This window comes from Hyla sarda, unplaced genomic scaffold (assembly GCF_029499605.1).
Source record: "Hyla sarda isolate aHylSar1 unplaced genomic scaffold, aHylSar1.hap1 scaffold_88, whole genome shotgun sequence".
Classification (NCBI taxonomy): Eukaryota; Metazoa; Chordata; class Amphibia; order Anura; family Hylidae; genus Hyla; species Hyla sarda.
Genome location: NW_026610908.1, coordinates 172,776 through 192,169, shown reverse-complemented (window position 1 = coordinate 192,169; position 19,394 = coordinate 172,776). Strand labels below are relative to the sequence as shown.

Sequence of the window (19,394 nt, the reverse complement as noted above, 5' to 3'; positions counted from 1 at the left end):
TAACCGACCAATCACAGGGGGAGGGGGGGGGGAGCGGTTACTTCCTCCCGTCCTGCCCGGCCCCTTGAAGTCCGGAGAGGACGGGAGGAAGACCGGAGGACGCGGCGGGGGACTGGGGAGTGCTGGGGACCGGCCCCGGTACTTACCTCGTCCCTGAAGACACGGATCCCGGCAAGGAAGATGGCGGCGACAGGTGAGTAGATCTTCAGCCGCGGTCGGGCCCTCTACAGCAATGCACGTCACCGTAAAGCGACATGCATTGCTGTAATGGGACCCTATATACTACAACTCCCAGCATGCCCAGACAGCCCTTGGCATCTGGGCATGCTGGGAGTTGCAGTTTTGCAACATCTGGAGGTCCACAGTTTGGAGACCACTGTGCCCTTCCAGATGTTGCAAAACTACACATCCTCAGCATGCCCTTACTGTCCAGGCATGCTGGGAGTTGTAGTTCTGTAACATCTGGCCCTTCAGATGTTGCAGAACTACAACTCCCAGCATGCCTGGACAGTTTTGGCATACTGGGAGTTGAAGTTTTGCAACATCTGGAAGGGCACAGATTGGGAACCACTGTATTAGTGGTCTGCAAACTGTAGTCCTCCAGATGTTGCAAACTACAACTCCAAGCATGCTGGGAGTTGTAGTTCGGCAACATCTGGCTCTAAAGATGTTGCCGAACTACTACTCCCAGCATGCCTGAGAATGTTTGGGAGTTGTGGTTTTGCAACAACTGGAGGCACACTGGTTGGGAAACATTGTCTGTTTCTTAACTCAGTGTTTCCCAACCCGTGTGCCTCCAGCTGTTGCAAAACTATAACTACCAGCATGCACTGATAGACTGTGCATGCTGGGAGTTGTAGTTTTGCAACAGCTGGAGGTCCCCACCTTGTGAATGTACAGGGTACATTCACATGGGCAGGGGGCTTACAGTGAGTATCAGGCTGCAAGTTTGCGATGCAGCAAATTTTGCGCCGCAGCTCAAACTCGCAGCGGGAAAATCGCTGTAACCCCCCCTGCCCGTGTGACTGTACCCTAAAAACACTACACTACACTAAACACAAAATAAAATAAAAAGTAAAAAACACTACATATACACATACCCCTACACAGCCCCCCTCCCCAATAAAAATGAAAAATGTCTGGTACGCCACTGTTTTCAAAATGGAGCCTCCAGCTGTTGCAAAACAACAACTCTCAGTATTGCCGGACAGCCGTTGACTGTCCAAGCATGCTGGGAGTTTTGCAACAGCTGGAGGCACCCTGTTAGGGGTATTCTACGCCAGTGATTCCCAATGTCCACCCCTATGCAAATCCCTAATTCAGGCCTCAAATGCGCATGGCGCTCTCACTTCGGAGCCCTGTTGTATTTCAAGGCAACAGTTTAGGGTCACATATGGGGTATCGCCGTACTCGGGAGAAATTGCCTTACAAATTTTGGGGGGCTTTTTCTCCTTTCACCCCTTATGAAAAGGTGAAGTTGGGGTCTACACCAGCATGTTAGTGTAAAAAAAATATTTTTTTTTACACTAACATGCTGGTGTTGCCCTATACTTTTCAATTTGACAAGAGGTAAAAGGGAAAAAAGCCCCCCAAAATTTGTAATGCAACTTCTCCCGACTATGGAGATACCCCATATGTGGGCGCAAAGTGCTCTGGGGGCGCACAACAAGGCTCAGAAGGGAGAGTGCACCATGTACATTTGAGGTGATTTGCACAGGGGTGGCTGACTGTTACAGTGGTTTTGACTAACGCAAAAAAAAAAAAAAAAAACACATGTGACCCCATTTCGGAAACTACACCCCTCACGGAATGTAATGAGGGGTGCAGTGAGAATTTACACCCCACTGGTGTCTGACAGATCTTTGGAACAGTGGGCTGCACAAATTAAAAATGTTGCACAGCCCACTGTTCCAAAGATCTGACAGACACCAGTGGGGGGTAAATGCTCACTGTACCCCTTGTTACGTTCCTCAAGGGGTCTAGTTTCCAAAATGGTATGCCATGTGGGGGTTATTTTGCTGTTCTAGCACCATTGGGGCTTCCTAAATGTGACAAGCCCCCCCGAGCAAAATTTGCTCTCAAAAAGCTAAATATGACTCCTTCTCTTGTGTGCATTGTAGTTCGCCCGTAGTGCGCTTCAGGTCAACTTATGGGGTACCTTCATACTCGGAAGAGATGGGGTTACAAATTTTGGGGGTATTTTCTGCTATTAACCCTTGCAAAAATGTGAAATTTGGGGGTAAACACACATTTTATTGACATTTTTTTTATTTTTTTTTTACATATGCAAAAGTCGTGAAACACCTGTGGGGTATTAAGGCTCACTTTATTCCTTGTTACGTTCCTCCAGGGGTCTAGTTTCCAAAATGGTATGGAATGTGGGTATTTTTTGCTGTCCTGGCACCATAGGGGCTTCCTAAATGCGACATGCCCCCGAGCAAAATTTGCTCTCAAAAAGCCAAATATGACTCCTTCTCTTCTGAGCATTGTAGTTCGTCCATAGTGCGCTTCAGGTCAACTTATGGGGTACCTTCATACTCGGAAGAGATGGGGTTACAAATTTTGGGGGTATTTTCTGCTATTAACCCTTGCAAAAATGTGAAATTTGGGGGTAAACACACATTTTATTGACATTTTTTTTATTTTTTTTTTACATATGCAAAAGTCATGAAACACCTGTGGGGTATTAAGGCACACTTTATTCCTTGTTACGTTCCTCAAGGAGTATAGTTTCCAAAATGGTATGCCATGTGTTTTTTTTTTCCTGTTCTAGCACCATAGGGGCTTCCTAACTGCAACATGCCCCCCAAAAACCATTTCAGAAAAACATACGCTCCAAAATCCCCTTGTCGCTCCTTCCCTTCTGAGCCCTCTACTGTGCCCGCCGAACACTTTACATAGACATATGAGGTATGTGCTTACTCGAGAGAAATTGGGCTACAAATATAAGAATACATTTTCTCCTTTTACCCCTTGTAAAAATTCAAAAATTGGGTCTACAAGAACATGCGAGTGTAAAAAATGAAGATTGTGAATTTTCTCCTTCACTTTGCTGCTATTCCTGTGAAACACCTAAAGGGTTAAAATGCTGACTGAATGTCATTTTGAATACTTTGGGGGTGCAGTTTTTATAATGGGGTCATTTGTGGGGTATTTCTAAGATGAAGACCCTTCAAATCCACTTCAAACCTGAACTGGTCCCTGAAAAATTGTGATTTTGGAAATTTTGTGAAAAATTGGAAAATTGCTGCTGAACTTGCTGAAATTTTGGGATTTTTCACCAAGAAAGGATGCAAGTTACCATAAAATTTTACCACTATGTTAAAGTAGAATATGTCACAAAAAAACAATCTCGGAATCAGAATGATAACTAAAAGCATTCCAGAGTTATTAATGTTTAAAGTGACAGTGGTCAGATGTGCAAAAAATGGCCAGGTCCTAAGGTGTAAAATGGCTGGGTCCTTAAGGGGTTAAGATCCATATTTAATAGTGAAATCGGGCAAAAGCTGCCACAATCACTCGGATCCTTCCCCTCTTTGGCCAGTAGGGAGATGTGTGCCTCTAAGGATTGCCTAGGTAATTGGGAGCCCTCAAACAGCGAGGTGCACCATTCAGTCAAATGGGGGGTCAGTACGTCTCGGTACCTCGTATAGTACTGGAGGGGGAGGCCGTCAGGGCCCGGGCTCTTGCCTGGAGGGAAAGAGGTCAGAACACGCCCAACCTCATCATCAGTGATGGGGGCTAACAGGCTCTCGGCCATCCCCTCCTCCACACGAGGCAGGGAGAGGTGTTGTAACAAGTCCTCAATGAGTGAGGTCTTCGTTTTACAGGTGTAGAGGAATCTATCGTGGCGTCTAAATTGTACAATTTAGAGTAAAACTTCTGGAAAGCCACCGCAATAGCCTCAGTTGTGGTGCAAGAGTCGCCCCGTTCGTCCCTAACATGGTGGATATGCTGTTTCGCCTTAGCTTTCTTAAGCAGGGACGACATGAGCTTGCCTCCTTTATTACCATGAGTGTACAAGCGGTGTCTAAAGTTAAGATATGCCTTAGAGGATTTATAGTTTAGGAGTGACAATAATTGTTCCCTGAGTGAACGTAGGTCATCCTGGACGGGGCCAGTGCATGTGGTCTTGTGTAATCTTTCTAAGCTAGCTATTTTAAGTAGGAGAGTGTCTATCTCTTTCTGGTATGTCTTTTTCAATTTTGAGCCCCAGGCGATGAAGATCCCCCTGATGTAGGCTTTATGGGCCTCCCAGACTATAGGGTAGGTAAGGGGAGAAGGAGGTAGGGAGGGGGGGTAGGACTAATTGAGTTAGGAGAATGGGAATGTAAGAGTGATGGGATAAGAAGGCGAAGGGATGGTGCAGCTTTCAGAAAGGATGGAAAGCAAGGCGAGAAGAAGAGAAGGGGGGGGCAGAGGTAGAATTAAGTGGGCAAAGGGTAGAGAAGAGGAAGGGAGACGAATGATGCATGGATGATGAAAAGCGAAATGAATAGGGGATAAAGGTAATAGTAGAGGTACAGATATAACACCTAAGGGAGATAAAGTAAGCTCTGTTGGCCACCAACAGTGAAAGGGCCAGACAGTAACTAGGTCACCATGCCGAATTTCAGGGCTAGGAAAATCTCGATCTAGATGAAGGAGGGATCAGTAGCAGTCACCCGTCCGTGGGATTTCATCGGTGGCTCCTCGGAATGCCAGGGCATTCCATGCCAGGGATCTGCCCGGTGCATCTCAAGCAATGCAGACCAGGTATTTGGGATGGGGCAGGAGAGTCAGGGAGGGGGGGCGATGGGGGGGTGAGGAGACAGGGTGAAGTCCTCGTATCCACGCTGCAATCCCGGGCACTAAAATTCTCTCAATCCTCCACGCAGAGGCAAGGTGGGCAAAACAAAATAACAGGAGAGTTCTAGTTACAGCATCAATCAGGAAAAGTCACTGGTCAGCCATCCATATAGGCTGGAGATGAGGGCCATCAAAAAAGTCAGAAGGGGTTACTTATCTCAACCCTCTGGGGCAGGCGTCTTCACCGGGGTCTTCTTCTGCTTCGGAGACTTGGAGCGAGCGACCATCTTCCACTCTCCCAAGTTCGGCAGCTGCGGGAGCGGCACATGATCTGACAGCGGCATCCACGATGGTACCTCAACAGGGACGATGTCCAGGACTCGCCAGGCGCTCCGCAGGTCGTCAGGGGTCCTAATGGTGATCATCTTCCCTCCTTTTAGAACCGAAAGCCCGAACGGGAACAACCAGGCGTACGTCAGGTTTTTCTCCCAGAGTTTTTCGAGGAGGGGGGCGCATGATGCGTCTCTTCATCAGCGTAGTAGGAGCAATGTCCTGATATAGGGAAATGTCATCTGCTCCGTAGTGGATGGGTCTCTTTTCCCTCGCAGCTTGTAAGATGGCAGCAGTATCCACAAACGACAAGAGACCACAGATAACATCCCTGGGGGTTCAGCTGGCTTCGGCCGAGGCCGGAGGGCCCTGTGAATGCGCTCTATGACGATGGAGCCAGCGCGCTCGTCCCCCAGCAATCCAGCAAAGATCTCACGGGCAATTTTAGGCAGCGCATCAGGCGCCCAGGATTCCAGAAGTCCTTTGAAGCGAATATTTTTCCGCCTACTGCGATTTTCCTGGTCTTCGATCAAGGTAAGGGCATTATTGACATGCGTCTCCATGGCTTCGGTTCTGGTGGCAAGTGCAGCAGAGTGTGTGGCGAGCTCCGTGCATGCCGACTCGAGGGCCTCCGTGCGAAAGCTGATGGCCCGAACCTCCGATTTGATTTCCGCCAGGTCCGCTCTCACTGGCTTCAGGGCTTGTGTTAGAGCCTTCTTCATGAATGATTTGAAGAAGGCTGGCGTAATAGCCTCCACTCTGCCGCCCTCTGAATCGCTGTCCTGGCCTCCTTCTTCTTCAGGGTTACAGCGTGTGGTGGGATCAGGCGCCATCTTGAGCGCTCGTGCATGAGACCGGTCGCAGCGTTTAGCAAAGAAAGTCGTAACAGCTGCTTGGCTTTTCTGTTTAGGCATCGCAGGTGGGTCACCAGGTATATAGCGACCAATTTTCACCATTCCTGGTGAGATAAAGTGGGAATAAAAGGGTGCTCAGGAGGTGCGAGGCAGGAGCGCTCAGACTCGCACAGCCATACCAGTCCGCGGCCAGACTCCGCCCCCCACTCATCTGATGTATTGTCCCTTCCTTTCCTCTTCCTCTGTATGGTACCTGGGGGAAGAAGCAAAGGAAAATCCTCCAAAGAGTGGGCGCCAGCAGCTGAAGGGGGTTTAGGTGCTGCTGAGCCAGGGGAGAAAGGAGGCTGGGTGGGGCGGGTAGCAGGAGAGAGTGCCCGGGCAGGGGAGGACGGGGCAGCGGTGGGACGGGATGCGAGCGGTCTGCTTGGTCCTGGCCATGATCCTCTGTACACGTACACAGCGGAGAAGTGATGGGAAGAGAGGAAAGAGCAGAATATTTATACTCCTGGTCTCATCCTTATTGGCTCATGTAAACCACACCCCTTCTTCCCATTGGCTGATTCATACAAACTAGAGCCCGCCAAAACACATGAGACATCTGTGATGGATCTTTGTTCTGAAGCGGCGGGGCCCATCCTCAGCGATGATAGCGCCCCCCATGTATGACACGATGCCGGGTCCCGGGCGTTCACACTGATTCCCCGCTCCTCGGATACAGACTCCTTTATGCCTACAATTCCTCGGAGCTCTATCTGCTTCACTATTTCCAATCTCTATATACATGGGGCAGTACAGTAGAGTGACCCCATGATCGAACAAAATGCCCAGTAATTCTCAGAATGGGTTAGTAACTTCATATGTGCACAACCTATTAAGTAGAGTAGAGGGTTAAAATCAGCACAATGTTTCTGGTTAATCAATATTAATAATTTCCAATAAATATTTTCTATCAGTCACTGCACGAAATTCTTACAGTTTCAGGATAGACAAATCAGTTACAGTGAGTGTTACAATAGCGACACCTGGTGGTGAGAGCTTTGTATTCTAACCTTTGCATGTTGCCAGATTGTAACAAGTCTTTACATTTCCTCAAGAACTGACACTAAAATTGTTACAGAGGCGCAAATAGATACAACTAGATGTTATATGAACACCACAATACCAGGCTCTCTAATATGGAGAATATAGTCAAGCCGGGAGCTTGTGTCTCTTCTTGAGGATCTAGGACAAAGGCATATGCATTGTAATGTGTATGTGTGTGTGTGTATGTATATATATATATATATATATATATATATATATATATATATATATATATATATATATATATATATACACACATACACACACACACACACACACACACACACACACACATACACATTTCTCACCCACTCTAATTTGTTTTATATAAAACGCAGGTTATACTACAGTGTATGTAATGAGTATTTAAAAGCTAAATTTTAATAATCGGTTCAAAGGTTTTGGGGTAAAATTAAGAGGTCAAAGTGTCTCCTGATGATATGCATGATTGGCAATGCGCCCCAGGACTTCTGTAAACCCTCGGCCTCCTCCCCTTACATCCTGGGCTCTAATCCCTCAGTATATCTGCGCTCCTGTCCTGTTCTGCCCCAGTAAACCCCAACAGGATTCCCCAAATACACCAGACTATGATGGCGCTTCCTTCTCTTCAGGATCTCTGCTGTCTGGAGGAAAATACACGGGCTCCGGGGAGTGTTAGGTCGGTAAGAGAGGAGGAAGATGCCGCAGGTATAAGATATGATCCGACTGAAGCTCTGGATGTGGAAATGGTGGGGTCGGCGGGTGATCTCCGGGCTGCTCAGCGGTGAGAAGAGAGCGGGAGAAAGGAGACAGGGATAGCGGGAACCGGCGAGGACAGCGGAGGGAGCGGAGAGCAGTGAGGGGGTCAGAGGGGCTGAAGATGAAGAATAAGGGAAGAGAACAAAGGAGAAGATTCTGAGAAGGAAAGTAATAATCCTGATCCAGATACAAGACGATCCGGACTTTCTGTAGGATCCTTCACAGACTGAATTGTATCCGCAGATCCCTCGTCTATTCAGTGATGATCTCTGGGATCTATTACAGAATTGAAGATTCCTATCTATTATTATGTATAGACGATATAACATTATAGTGACGTCATACACGTCTTGGAGGTAAAGCTCTATACTGCCCATTACTCTATTACAGTCTCTGCTCATTAACCCCTAATTCTCCTGAGAAGTCTCGTTGAGAGCAGAAAGGGGAGTTACAAAAGTATACAATGTAACAACAATGTATTAATAAGAATAAACAAATGAATAAATAACTAATGTATCAACGTGGAAACTAACAGACAGGAGTCCATCATAAAGAGTGAATAAGATGTGTTGGTCCTGGAGAGACTGCACAAAACAAAGAATTTATTACTTTATAATGTTGCCCCGTTGTGGATGGGCTGTGGTCTGGTGTCATCTATATAATACATGACATGGACATTCTGTAACACAGTAGGTGACATGTCCCTAATGTACATGGGCCGTGACGTCATCGTTCTCTCTGCACATTTACAATGGAAGTATAAATGACATCATTCTATCAGAGACAGGAGGATTTATGGTTATAGAGAGTTATACCGTGTTATATCCCGTTCCGAACCTGTAGGGTGGAGTCTAGTTTGTGGACTTACCTGTTACATCTGTATGAATTCACATTGTTATCTATATAAACCATTTATATTAATATGATGCATTATAATTCCGTGCATTGTATAAGGTAAACATAATATTTTATTACATTATTAATTAGAAGATAATAAAGAAGAGTTTTATTGTCCGCCCGGGCTGGAGTTCCTCTTGGATGTCGGCAGTCTGATGCTTGCTGTGCGGCTCTCCACCTTTCCCGAGCACAGGAGCTGGGATTCAGCAGGCGGACTGGCTTCATACAATTGTTGTGTGGAATACAAATATGACATGGAAGTATCAGTGCAGCGGCCGGGATAGGGCTTTCTCTCCCAGGTATAATGTTCTCTGTTATCAGGACCATATATACAACCAATATAAGAATCCCCGATGTCATCCTGGTAATATACAAGCAGGTCCTGTAATGGAGATAATCTGTGAGAGAAATCACAATAGGATCCTCGGGGTCATCACTTAACAGACGAGGGATCTGGGGATAGAAGACATTCTGTGAGGTGGAAGGATCCTACAGAGAATACGGAGTCTCTTGTATCTGGATCAGGATTCTGACTTCTTTGTTCTCTTCACTTCTCCTTCCATCTTCAGCCCCTCTGACCCCCGTCACTGCTCTCCGCTCCCTCCGCTCTGTCCTTGCCGGTTCCCGCTATCACTGTCTCCTTTCTCACCGCTGAGCAGCCCGGACACGATCCTCCGACCCGACCACTTCTACTTCCAGAGCTTCAGTCGGGGACCGGATCAGATCTTATAACTGCGGCATCTCCTTCCTCAGTTCCCGGCCCGAACACTCCCCGAAGCCGGATCAGCTGTGACAGCTCCTGCCCGGTGGCTTCAAAACACGTTGGAGATTACAAAGAATAACAACAGGGAGATCACATAATTCCCCATCATGGAGAATCTGTATCCCCTTCCCCCTGACCTCCTGCACAGCCGGGATGTGAGAGAATATCCCCAGGGGTAGGAGCCCCAGCTCTAGGTCCAAATCCTCCTCCTCCCCCCCGCACCCGGGCCAAGTGCTCTCTGCAGACATGAGGAGACATCTGCGGGTGTTATGGGTCGGGAAGCTGTAAGGAAGATGAAGGAGAGAACAGTCATCACATCTACTTGTAGACAACTCCCCCCATCATCTCCGGGTCAGTAAATGGACACGTTGTCCGTATTATATCTATATATCAGGACAGGGAGCCGGCAGTGAGCGGAGGCGCCGCCTGTGTTACCCTCCGGGGCTCTCAGCAGCTCCAGGCCGTCTCCGCATCGTACAATCAGCTTCCTGGACGGTAGATGTTGTATTAAAGATCCGTGTGATGGTGACCGGTGCCGGGAATAGAAGGAACGATCCCCAGCAGCAGATTTATATTCCCGGATACACAGTGATGTGCAGATCGGGAAGACTGTGGCGGAGATCCCGGGGCCTCCTCCCGGCTCCTCCCCGGCACCTCCGCCAGTGACGGGTATAAACTGCTAGGGGGAATGTTGGGGAGGAGGAAGACACGGAGAAGGGGATCTCTCCTGTCCGGTTCTAGCCGGTAAAGATCTTTTATCCCGGGCAGGGAAGCACAAGGTTGTAGCGGAACTTTGGCCGGGTCCAGACGGGATGGGGCGGGGCCTGTTCTCTGTGTCAGCCAATAGCAGCTCCGGACGGTGACATCTCAGCAGCCAATCATTGCGCAGCCGCTGCACATATAAGAGGCGCCAGCAGCTCCGGTCTCAGCATTTATCGTTCACGATATTTCTGTAGTTTTGATTTCTAAGATGGCAGAAACCGCACCAGCCGCTGCTCCTCCCGCCGAACCGGCCGCAAAATCCAAGAAGCAGCCGAAGAAATCAGCCGCAGGGGCCGCCAAGAAAAGTCACAAACCCTCCGGTCCCAGCGTGTCCGAGCTGCTCGTTAAAGCCGTGTCCGCCTCTAAGGAGCGCAGTGGGGTGTCTCTGGCCGCCCTGAAGAAGGCTCTGGCTGCCGGAGGATACGATGTAGACAAGAACAACAGCCGCCTGAAGCTGGCCATCAAGGGGCTGGTGACCAAGGGAACCCTGCTCCAGGTGAAAGGCAGCGGCGCCTCCGGATCCTTCAAGATCAACAAGAACCAGCAGGAGACTAAGGACAAGGCGGCCAAGAAGAAGCCGGCGGCTGCGGCCAAGAGACCTGCAGCAGCTAAGAAAGCGACCAAATCCCCTAGGAAGCCAAAGAAGGCTCCGAGCGCGGCCAAGAGCCCGAAGAAAGCCAAGAAGCCTGCAGCGGCCAAGAGCCCGAAGAAAGCCAAGAAGCCTGCAGCGGCCAAGAGCCCCAAGAAGCCGAAGGCTGCTCCTAAGAAGGTGGCCAAGAGCCCGGCTAAGAAGGCGGCCAAACCCAAAGCTGCCAAGAGCCCGGCTAAGAAGGTGACTAAAGCCAAGAAGAGCGCGGCTAAGAAATAATCGGGAGACTCGTCCTGTACTTATCCCACAAAGGCTCTTTTCAGAGCCACCACCTCCTCCAGACAGAGCTGTACGATCAATGCCCGTGTCACCCCCGGGATACATAAAGGATATAATACAGTGATATAAATCCCTTCTATATTATCATCACTTTATTATATTTTATCAATCCCAATACATCTGCCTTTACTAATTCTAGATCCCCTTATGAACACTCAGCTGAGTCTGATCTGTAACCAACCATTGTATCTTTCTGCCGCTGTAACACTTGTAGGGTCAGCGCTTGGGGGAAGTATAAATATTGTTACAAATCGGCAACAAAAAGATGATAAATCTCTCCACCAGGTGTCACTATTGTAACACATTGTAGATCCTATGTATAAACTATAAGGATTTACACTGCTGTGATAGACGCCCTAAGGATAAACGGGATTATGGAAATTATTGACTTGCCAGACATTGGGGGATAAATGTAACCCTTTGGGTAATAGGTTGTGCACATATTATTTCCCCCATCCTGAGGGTTAGTTTGCTGCTTAGTTTTATTACTATATAAAGTCATGCAGTCCCGAATAGAGTCTGAATATAGGGGAGCGGCAGGCAATCAGTGTGAACACCCGAAATGCGGTACCGCATCATGTCTGAGGGGACACGGGGGAGGGCGCTATTATCGGGAGTTACGACAATCCGCAGGGAAGGGCAGAATAGGGCGAGGATGGGTCCTGCCTCTTTCTAACAAAGATCAATTGTTGACGTCACATGTATTTTGGCGGGCTCATTGGTTGTAAGAATCAGCCAATGGGATGCAGGGGTGGGGTTTACATGAGCCAATGGGGATGAGACCAGGAGTATAAATGTTCCGCTCTTTCCTCTCTTCTCATCACTTCTCCGCTGTGTACGTGTACAGAGAATCATGGCCAGGACCAAGCAGACCGCTCGTAAATCCACCGGAGGGAAAGCTCCCCGCAAGCAGCTGGCTACTAAGGCCGCCAGGAAGAGCGCTCCCGCCACTGGTGGGGTGAAGAAGCCTCACCGCTACCGTCCAGGTACAGTGGCTCTCCGTGAGATCCGCCGCTACCAGAAGTCCACCGAGCTGCTGATCCGGAAGCTCCCCTTCCAGCGCCTGGTAAGAGAGATCGCCCAGGACTTCAAGACCGATCTTCGCTTCCAGAGCTCGGCGGTCATGGCCCTGCAGGAGGCCAGCGAGGCTTACCTGGTGGGACTCTTTGAGGACACCAATCTGTGCGCCATCCACGCCAAGAGGGTCACCATCATGCCCAAAGACATCCAGCTGGCCCGCAGGATCCGTGGGGAGAGAGCTTAGATCTAATCGGGACCCGCATACAACACAAAGGCTCTTTTCAGAGCCACCAAATTATCTATAGAACGAGCTGATTCCTGATCCTCTCCATTGTTCTGCTCCTATACTCCGCCTGTCCTCATAAGCAGGATCCCGGGATTGTCCTCTGCAGTTAACCCTCAGTGCTGAGTTATGTTCAGTTACTATAGTGATGTAGATCGTGTCCCCCGCAGTGTAATGCGCCTGTGTGTGATCGGTGCTGCTGGCTTCAGTCTCCCGACACTTGGGATCGTAATTGGTGCATAGAGGGGAAACGAGCGGACACTAAAGGGTTAACTCTAGGTGGAGTTATAGACACGAATGTTCGCTCATTGGCTGATCAACGCAGTTAACTTGAAATTCCCGCTCTTCTGATCGTTTCTCCCTTTGTCTCGTCCTCTTCCCTGTACACGTGACTACATTCCTCTGGTTTCTGTAAATAGGAAGAAAAAGGCGGCGGATGGGAAACTGTTGGGGCCGATCAGGGGGATTCTAGTGAGGCTGATGCGGTAGGAGAGGGGACACTATGTCCGGGGCTGACATCACAATGGTGGGTGAATTCGGGGTCGTCCCTGTCCTATTCCAGACCTGATACCGATCACACCCTGCAGCCTGACACTGCTGAGAATGCGGCGGGGAAAGCTATCCTGTATTTTATACATTGTCATTTTGTTATTTAATGTAATAAATTCCGATATTATGTCACTCTGCTGCAAGAGATCGCCCAGTGTGAACACTAACCGTGCGGTTGTTTTACAATCCATTTTACTTGTCAGCGATCACCGTGTATTTAGACCTGATGAAGTCTTAGTGGGGGGGGGGAGATTCCTGGGCCCGTCATTGATGAAATCCTTCCCGATCTGGATATAACGCGTGTCAGTGTGAGGAAAGTTACAGGGGAGAGAGAAAAAAGAAATAAAAAAATTATATATATAATATACGTACACACACACCATTTATCATAAAAGTAATCTCAGGACCCTGTGGTTACTAATATTATTGGTTAAAATAGACCCCACCGATCTCTCCCCTTCAGGCTTCCATGCGCGGCCGATTTATTCACAAGCTGAGCCGAGATAGGGTGAGCGGTGAGTGTACACCGGCCTTTTACTATTAGTTCAGGACTATAATTTACGAATATTGCGCATAGGACTCACATTTTAATTGGTAGCATACACACAGTGCGATATCATACATCGTGTCCAACCAAAACTATTCAAATGGTGTTTCATGTTTCTTTATTGGAATTAATATTGAGACATTTTCTTAGTAACAAAGTTTTTCCTAGTGTCTCATTCGTTAAATCACAACAAAATCTAGCGGGATTGTTACTTTTTATAACAGATCGGTGAAGTGAAGGAAATTCTGAGCTGTCTGTTTTATTAGTGCAATAATGGGTTAAGTATTTAATGTTTATGTGATTACTATCTATTTTAACCAATAATTCTAGTAGCTAAAGGGCTCTGAGATGACTATTATGTTTCATGATCAATGTTATTGTACTCCGAGCGACCCAGCTGAGAATATTTAGTTTACTACAACTTCCCTCATTTTATTCTTAATTATATTTGTCATTTATATTTTTATTTATTCATTATTCTCATTCTACAGCGATAGTTGTAGAATGAGCGGGAAAATAAGTTTTATAGCCGGATACTGAGCGCTTATTGGCTGATCTCTGGGGCGATTATTCCCGGGCACTGTATACAGCGAGTGCCGGGATCTTTATGTAACCAGCGATGGAGAAGCGATGACCCCTGATCGGCTGGATGGAAGCCTCGCTGTGTATTGCGGCTGGAGATCCGATGTGTTCAGGAGCTTCCATTACACAGGAGGCTACAGTATAGGGGGCGCCATCTCTACACTGCGGTCCTGTCTATTGTAGAGGATCCGTAAACTACATCGTGAGAACAATCTTAAAGCGTAGTAGTTACAAAAGAGAATTACCCCCTCACATACCAACTACATTCTGCACAACCCGCACGGTGTCCTATATTAGATAAAATGTGCAGGATGTTCTGTTTAGTCCCTATAACAGCCCAGATCCCTATCACACCCGAGATCAGCGGTGCCAGCTCTGTAGGAGACAATGTGGTGGCTCTTAGAAGAGCCTTTGGTGTTCGGGATTATCTGGGATAAGCGGTGATCACTTGCTCTTGGCCGCTTTGCTGCTCTCGGTCTTCTTGGGCAGCAGCACGGCCTGGATATTGGGCAGGACGCCTCCCTGGGCGATGGTCACCCCACCCAGCAGCTTGTTCAGCTCCTCGTCATTGCGCACGGCCAGCTGCAGGTGACGGGGGATGATGCGGGTCTTCTTGTTGTCCCGGGCGGCGTTACCGGCCAATTCCAGGATCTCAGCAGTTAAATACTCCAGCACAGCGGCAAGGTAGACCGGAGCACCGGCGCCCACCCTCTCGGCGTAGTTCCCTTTGCGGAGAAGCCTGTGTACACGACCGACGGGGAACTGGAGTCCTGCCCGGGATGAGCGGGTCTTTGCCTTAGCCCGAACCTTCCCTCCTTGTTTGCCACGTCCAGACATAATGATAAGTAAAACCTAAAACGCTCAAAAGAAGCCTTTCTGTGATGTAACCGTAATTTCCTTTCTGCTGCTTTTTATAGGTTTCTGCTCCGCCCTCCGGCTCCTGTGATTGGGTAGATTTGAATCCGGCCAATGGTGACGAGAATTAACGAGACACCAATAAACTGCACTGGGTGGGGCTTATGACGCTCCCACAGGTCACATGATTTGCTCCTCCAGTAGAACAGCGAGCAGACAGCATTTCTCATTTGCATGGGCTGCCTATAAATACGGCTGCGGTGGGAGGAGGAGGCATCATTATTCTCTCTGTTCTAGTGAAGGATTATTGTGATTGATCATAATGCCTGATCCCGCCAAGTCTGCACCAGCGCCCAAGAAAGGCTCCAAGAAAGCCGTGACCAAGACTCAGAAGAAGGATGGTAAGAAGCGGAGGAAGACCAGGAAGGAAAGCTATGCCATCTACGTGTACAAGGTGCTCAAGCAGGTCCACCCTGACACCGGCATATCCTCCAAGGCCATGGGCATCATGAACTCCTTTGTCAATGATATCTTCGAGCGCATCGCAGGGGAAGCCTCCCGCCTGGCTCACTACAACAAGCGCTCCACCATCACCTCCCGGGAGATCCAGACCGCCGTGCGCCTGCTGCTGCCTGGAGAGCTGGCCAAGCACGCCGTGTCCGAGGGCACCAAGGCAGTCACCAAGTACACCAGCGCCAAGTAACCTGCTCCGCCTCCTGCTGTCACCCCAAAGGCTCTTCTAAGAGCCGCCACATTGTCTATAATAGAGCTGGGGCTTCTATCTGCTACAATTATCTTTATTTGTGACCGAGTTTATACCGGTGCAGCCGCTTTATACTGTATATATTGTGCTGCTCCGGGATCGCGGTCTGTGATATATAATCTGACTGCAGGTTACATCAGTACCGTATATATACGTCATATGGTAACGGCAGAATAAGTAATTGTGTCTCCTGCACTGACCGGACATATAAGTATCACAGTGGTGATCGGTATCGCCGGGATTCCCGTAGCTTTTCTGCGGTTCCGTTTAGATGCCGGGACATCTATACAAATCGTGAGATTCAGGTCCTTGTGTCTCCCGGAAACGATCAGATCTCTTATCAGTTCAGTCCTTTATACATATTCCCACCATCAGATCTGATCGCGAACAGACTGGGCAGGAAACAATCGATCAGACACATTACAGGGAGGGTCTGCGCCATCTCTAGTCCCAGGAAGATCTCATCCCCCCCATGTATCTATCGGCTCCTCGTGGACAGTGATTTCCCGATCTTGCTGATCGCTTCTCCCGATATTTTACTCTTCATCCATATAAAATGTGAAACAATAAAGTGAGAAGAGAGGAAGATGGACGGAGATTATACCTGATCGTTTATAGATTTGCAGAGATCGTCCGGGAAATTCTCTCCTAGACCTCCGGCCCCTGATTGTTATTGCGGTAATAATCTGCTGGGTGTGATCAGGGGTCTATGGGGGATGAGATCTTCCTGGGACTAGAACTGACAGTAACTTTCTTATATATCCATATAAACAATAAATGTACAATGTAATAAAAATAGAAAACAAATAAAAGGGGTAAAATACAACTGGATCACTGGATGGTAAAAGGCAGAAATGAAAATCAATAAAACATCCAGTAAATAGATGATGCGGCTCCTCTGATCAGATGTACAGGGGATAAAGCTGCTGTGCGGAGATCAGTAGTGTGTACTGGGCTGTAGGATAAAATGTATGAAATAACACAGGGAACCAACCGTGTGCACAGACTGATGGTTACAGCCGCCGACCGGGATCCCGTCGATACAGGAGAGATCTAGTGTTGAGCGGCATAGGCCATATTGGAATTCGCGAATATATGGACGAATATTCGTCATATATTCGCGAATATTCGTATAGTCGTAATATTCTCGTTTTATTTTCGCATATGCAAAAATAACATATGCGAAAATTAGCACATACAAAATTCGTATATGCGCAAATTTGCATATGCGAAAATTCGCATACCAGTCTCACACAGTAGTATTAGAGCCTTATTTACACCACACAAGCTGGAAGCAGAGAGGGATGATCACTGTGATGTGTACTGTGAAACAAAAACCAAAAAAAAACGAATATTCGTAATTACGAATATATAGCGCTATATCAGTGAATATGCGATATTCGCGAATAAAATTCGTATTGCGAATATTCGCGAGCAACACTAGAGAGATCTCGGTTTAATCCTTGGTGGGAAACTATATATTTTTTCTATTCTGTTCAGATGATTAATATTAGCGCTTCAAAGCCTCAATTATAATGTTTCTAAATAGAATAATTACCGATGTAACAACAAAGTGAACTGATCAAAGACAAAACACCTGAAAGGTCACTGCAGGGGTTAATAGGATATGAAGATTGGCAGTGAGTTTACGTGAAGACAGATGGAAACTATACTACAAACCACCACTAGAGGTCCCCAGAGGACAGGAGATGAGGCTGATGGATTCAGTCCTCATTGTGAATGCAGTAAATGCTTCTGAGGCTTCATCCAGACCGGATGATATTTGTGTTATAACTTTTAGATCTAAAACATTTCCAGGCGCTTCCAGTTTTTCAAATCTGTTAGATTAATGGGCTGGTACCTGTTTACTTGGAGGGATATAAGTGGAATCTCATGTGTTAGGCACAATAGTGTGAGGCAATCTGCTTCATCAGTTCTCTTATGTTCATTTCATCCCAAAAGCAAAGAACTACACAGCTCAAAAACATAAAGGGAACACTCAAATAACACAATGTAACTCCAAATCAATGACACTTCTGTGAAATCCCACTGTCCACTCAGGAAGCAACACTGATTGCAGGGGCATACCTAGAGCATTTGGAACCCAGGGCGGACCATTTGTTTGGCACCCCCCCTCTAATTACACCCCCTCCTTCCCCCCAATTACACCCCCTCAACCCCTTGGGGACCGAGCCCATTTTGACTCTAAGGACCAGAGCATTTTTTGCAATTCAAACCACTGTCACTTTAAGCATTAATAACTCTGAGATGCTTTTACCTTTCATTCTGATTCCGAGATTGGTTTTACGTGACATATTCTACTTTAACAAGGTGTTTCACAAGAATAGCAGCAAAGTGGAGGAGAAAAATCAAAGTCTGCATTTTTTACACTAACATATTCTTGTAGACCCATATTTATTTTTTTATTTTTATTTTTTACAAGGGGGTAAAAGGAGAAAAAATCCCCCAAAATTTGTAACCCAATTTTTCTCGAGCAAGAAAATACCTCATATGTGGATGTAAAGTGCTCTGTGGGTGAACTAGAGGGCTCAGAAGAGAAGGAACGACAATGGGATATTAAAGAGCAAATTTTGCTGAAATGGTTTTTAGGGGGCATGTCACATTTAGGAAAACCCCATGGTGCCAGAGCAGCAAAAAACACCCCACATGGCATACTATTTTGGAAACTACACCCCTCAAGGAACATAAAAAAGGGGTACAGTGAGCATTTACACCACACTGGCGTTTGACAGATCTTTGTAACAGTGGGTTGTCCAAATGAAAAATTACATTCTTCATTTTCACGGACCACTGTTCCAAAAATCTGTCAGACACCTGTGGGGTGTAAATGCTCACTAAAACCCCTTGTTAAGTTCCATGAGTGGGGAAGTTTCCGAAATAGGGTCACATGTGGTTGTTTTTGTTTGCATTTATTTCAGAACCGCTGTAACCAGCAGCCACCCCTGTGCAAATCACCAGTTTAGGCTTCAAATGCACATAGTGCGCTCTCACTCCTGAGCCTTGTTGTGCGCCCGCAGAGCATTTTACGCCCACATATGGGGTAGTTCCGTACTTGGGAGAAAGTGTGTTACAAATTTTGGGGGTCTTTTTTCCATTTACCTCTTATGAAAATGAAATGTATGGGGCAACACCAGCATGTTGGTGTAAAAAAAAAAAAAAAACAATTACACTAACATGCTGGTGTAGACCCTAACTTTACATTTTCATAAGGGGTAAAAGAAGAAAAAGCCACCAAAAATTTGTAGCGCAATTTTGCTGTAATAGTTTTTGGGGGGCATGTTGCATTTAGGAAGCCCCCATGTTGACAGAACAGCAAAAAAAAAAAAAAAAAAACACCCCACATGGCATACTATTTTGGAAACTACAACCCTCAAGGAACGTAACAAGGGGTACAGTGAGCCTTAACACCCCACAGGTGTTTGACGAATTTTCAATAAAGTTGGACGTGAAAATGAAAAAATATTTTTTTTTTCCCTAAAATGCTGATATTACCCCAATTTTTTTATTTTCACAAGGGGTAATAGGTGAAAATGTCCTCCAAAATTTGAAACTCCACTACTCTCGAGTAAGGAAATATATTATATGTGGATGTAAAGTGATCTGCGGGTGCACTAGAGGGCTCAGAAGGGAA

At 47.1% G+C, this 19,394-nt stretch overlaps 3 protein-coding genes across 3 annotated transcripts in view; all 3 read left to right on the top strand.

Moving 5' to 3' along the window:
- Window positions 1–19,394, top strand: part of LOC130348372 (uncharacterized) — a 70,561-nt gene that overhangs the window by 33,402 nt on the left and 17,765 nt on the right. Inside the window, exons 3-4 of the mRNA XM_056554772.1 lie at window positions 11,993–12,390; window positions 15,330–15,499. Coding sequence (XP_056410747.1) covers window positions 11,993–12,390; window positions 15,330–15,499 — 568 coding nt within the window. The remainder of the gene's footprint in view (window positions 1–11,992; window positions 12,391–15,329; window positions 15,500–19,394) is intronic.
- Window positions 10,402–11,103, top strand: LOC130348331 (histone H1B-like). Its single transcript, XM_056554736.1, has one exon. It carries the CDS (start codon window positions 10,424–10,426, stop codon window positions 11,081–11,083), a length of 660 nt encoding a protein of 219 aa, XP_056410711.1. The 5' UTR covers window positions 10,402–10,423; the 3' UTR covers window positions 11,084–11,103.
- LOC130348339 (histone H2B 1.1) lies at window positions 15,261–16,162 on the top strand. The gene has a single exon (XM_056554743.1). The coding sequence runs from the start codon at window positions 15,302–15,304 to the stop codon at window positions 15,680–15,682; it is 381 nt and encodes a 126-aa protein (XP_056410718.1). The 5' UTR covers window positions 15,261–15,301; the 3' UTR covers window positions 15,683–16,162.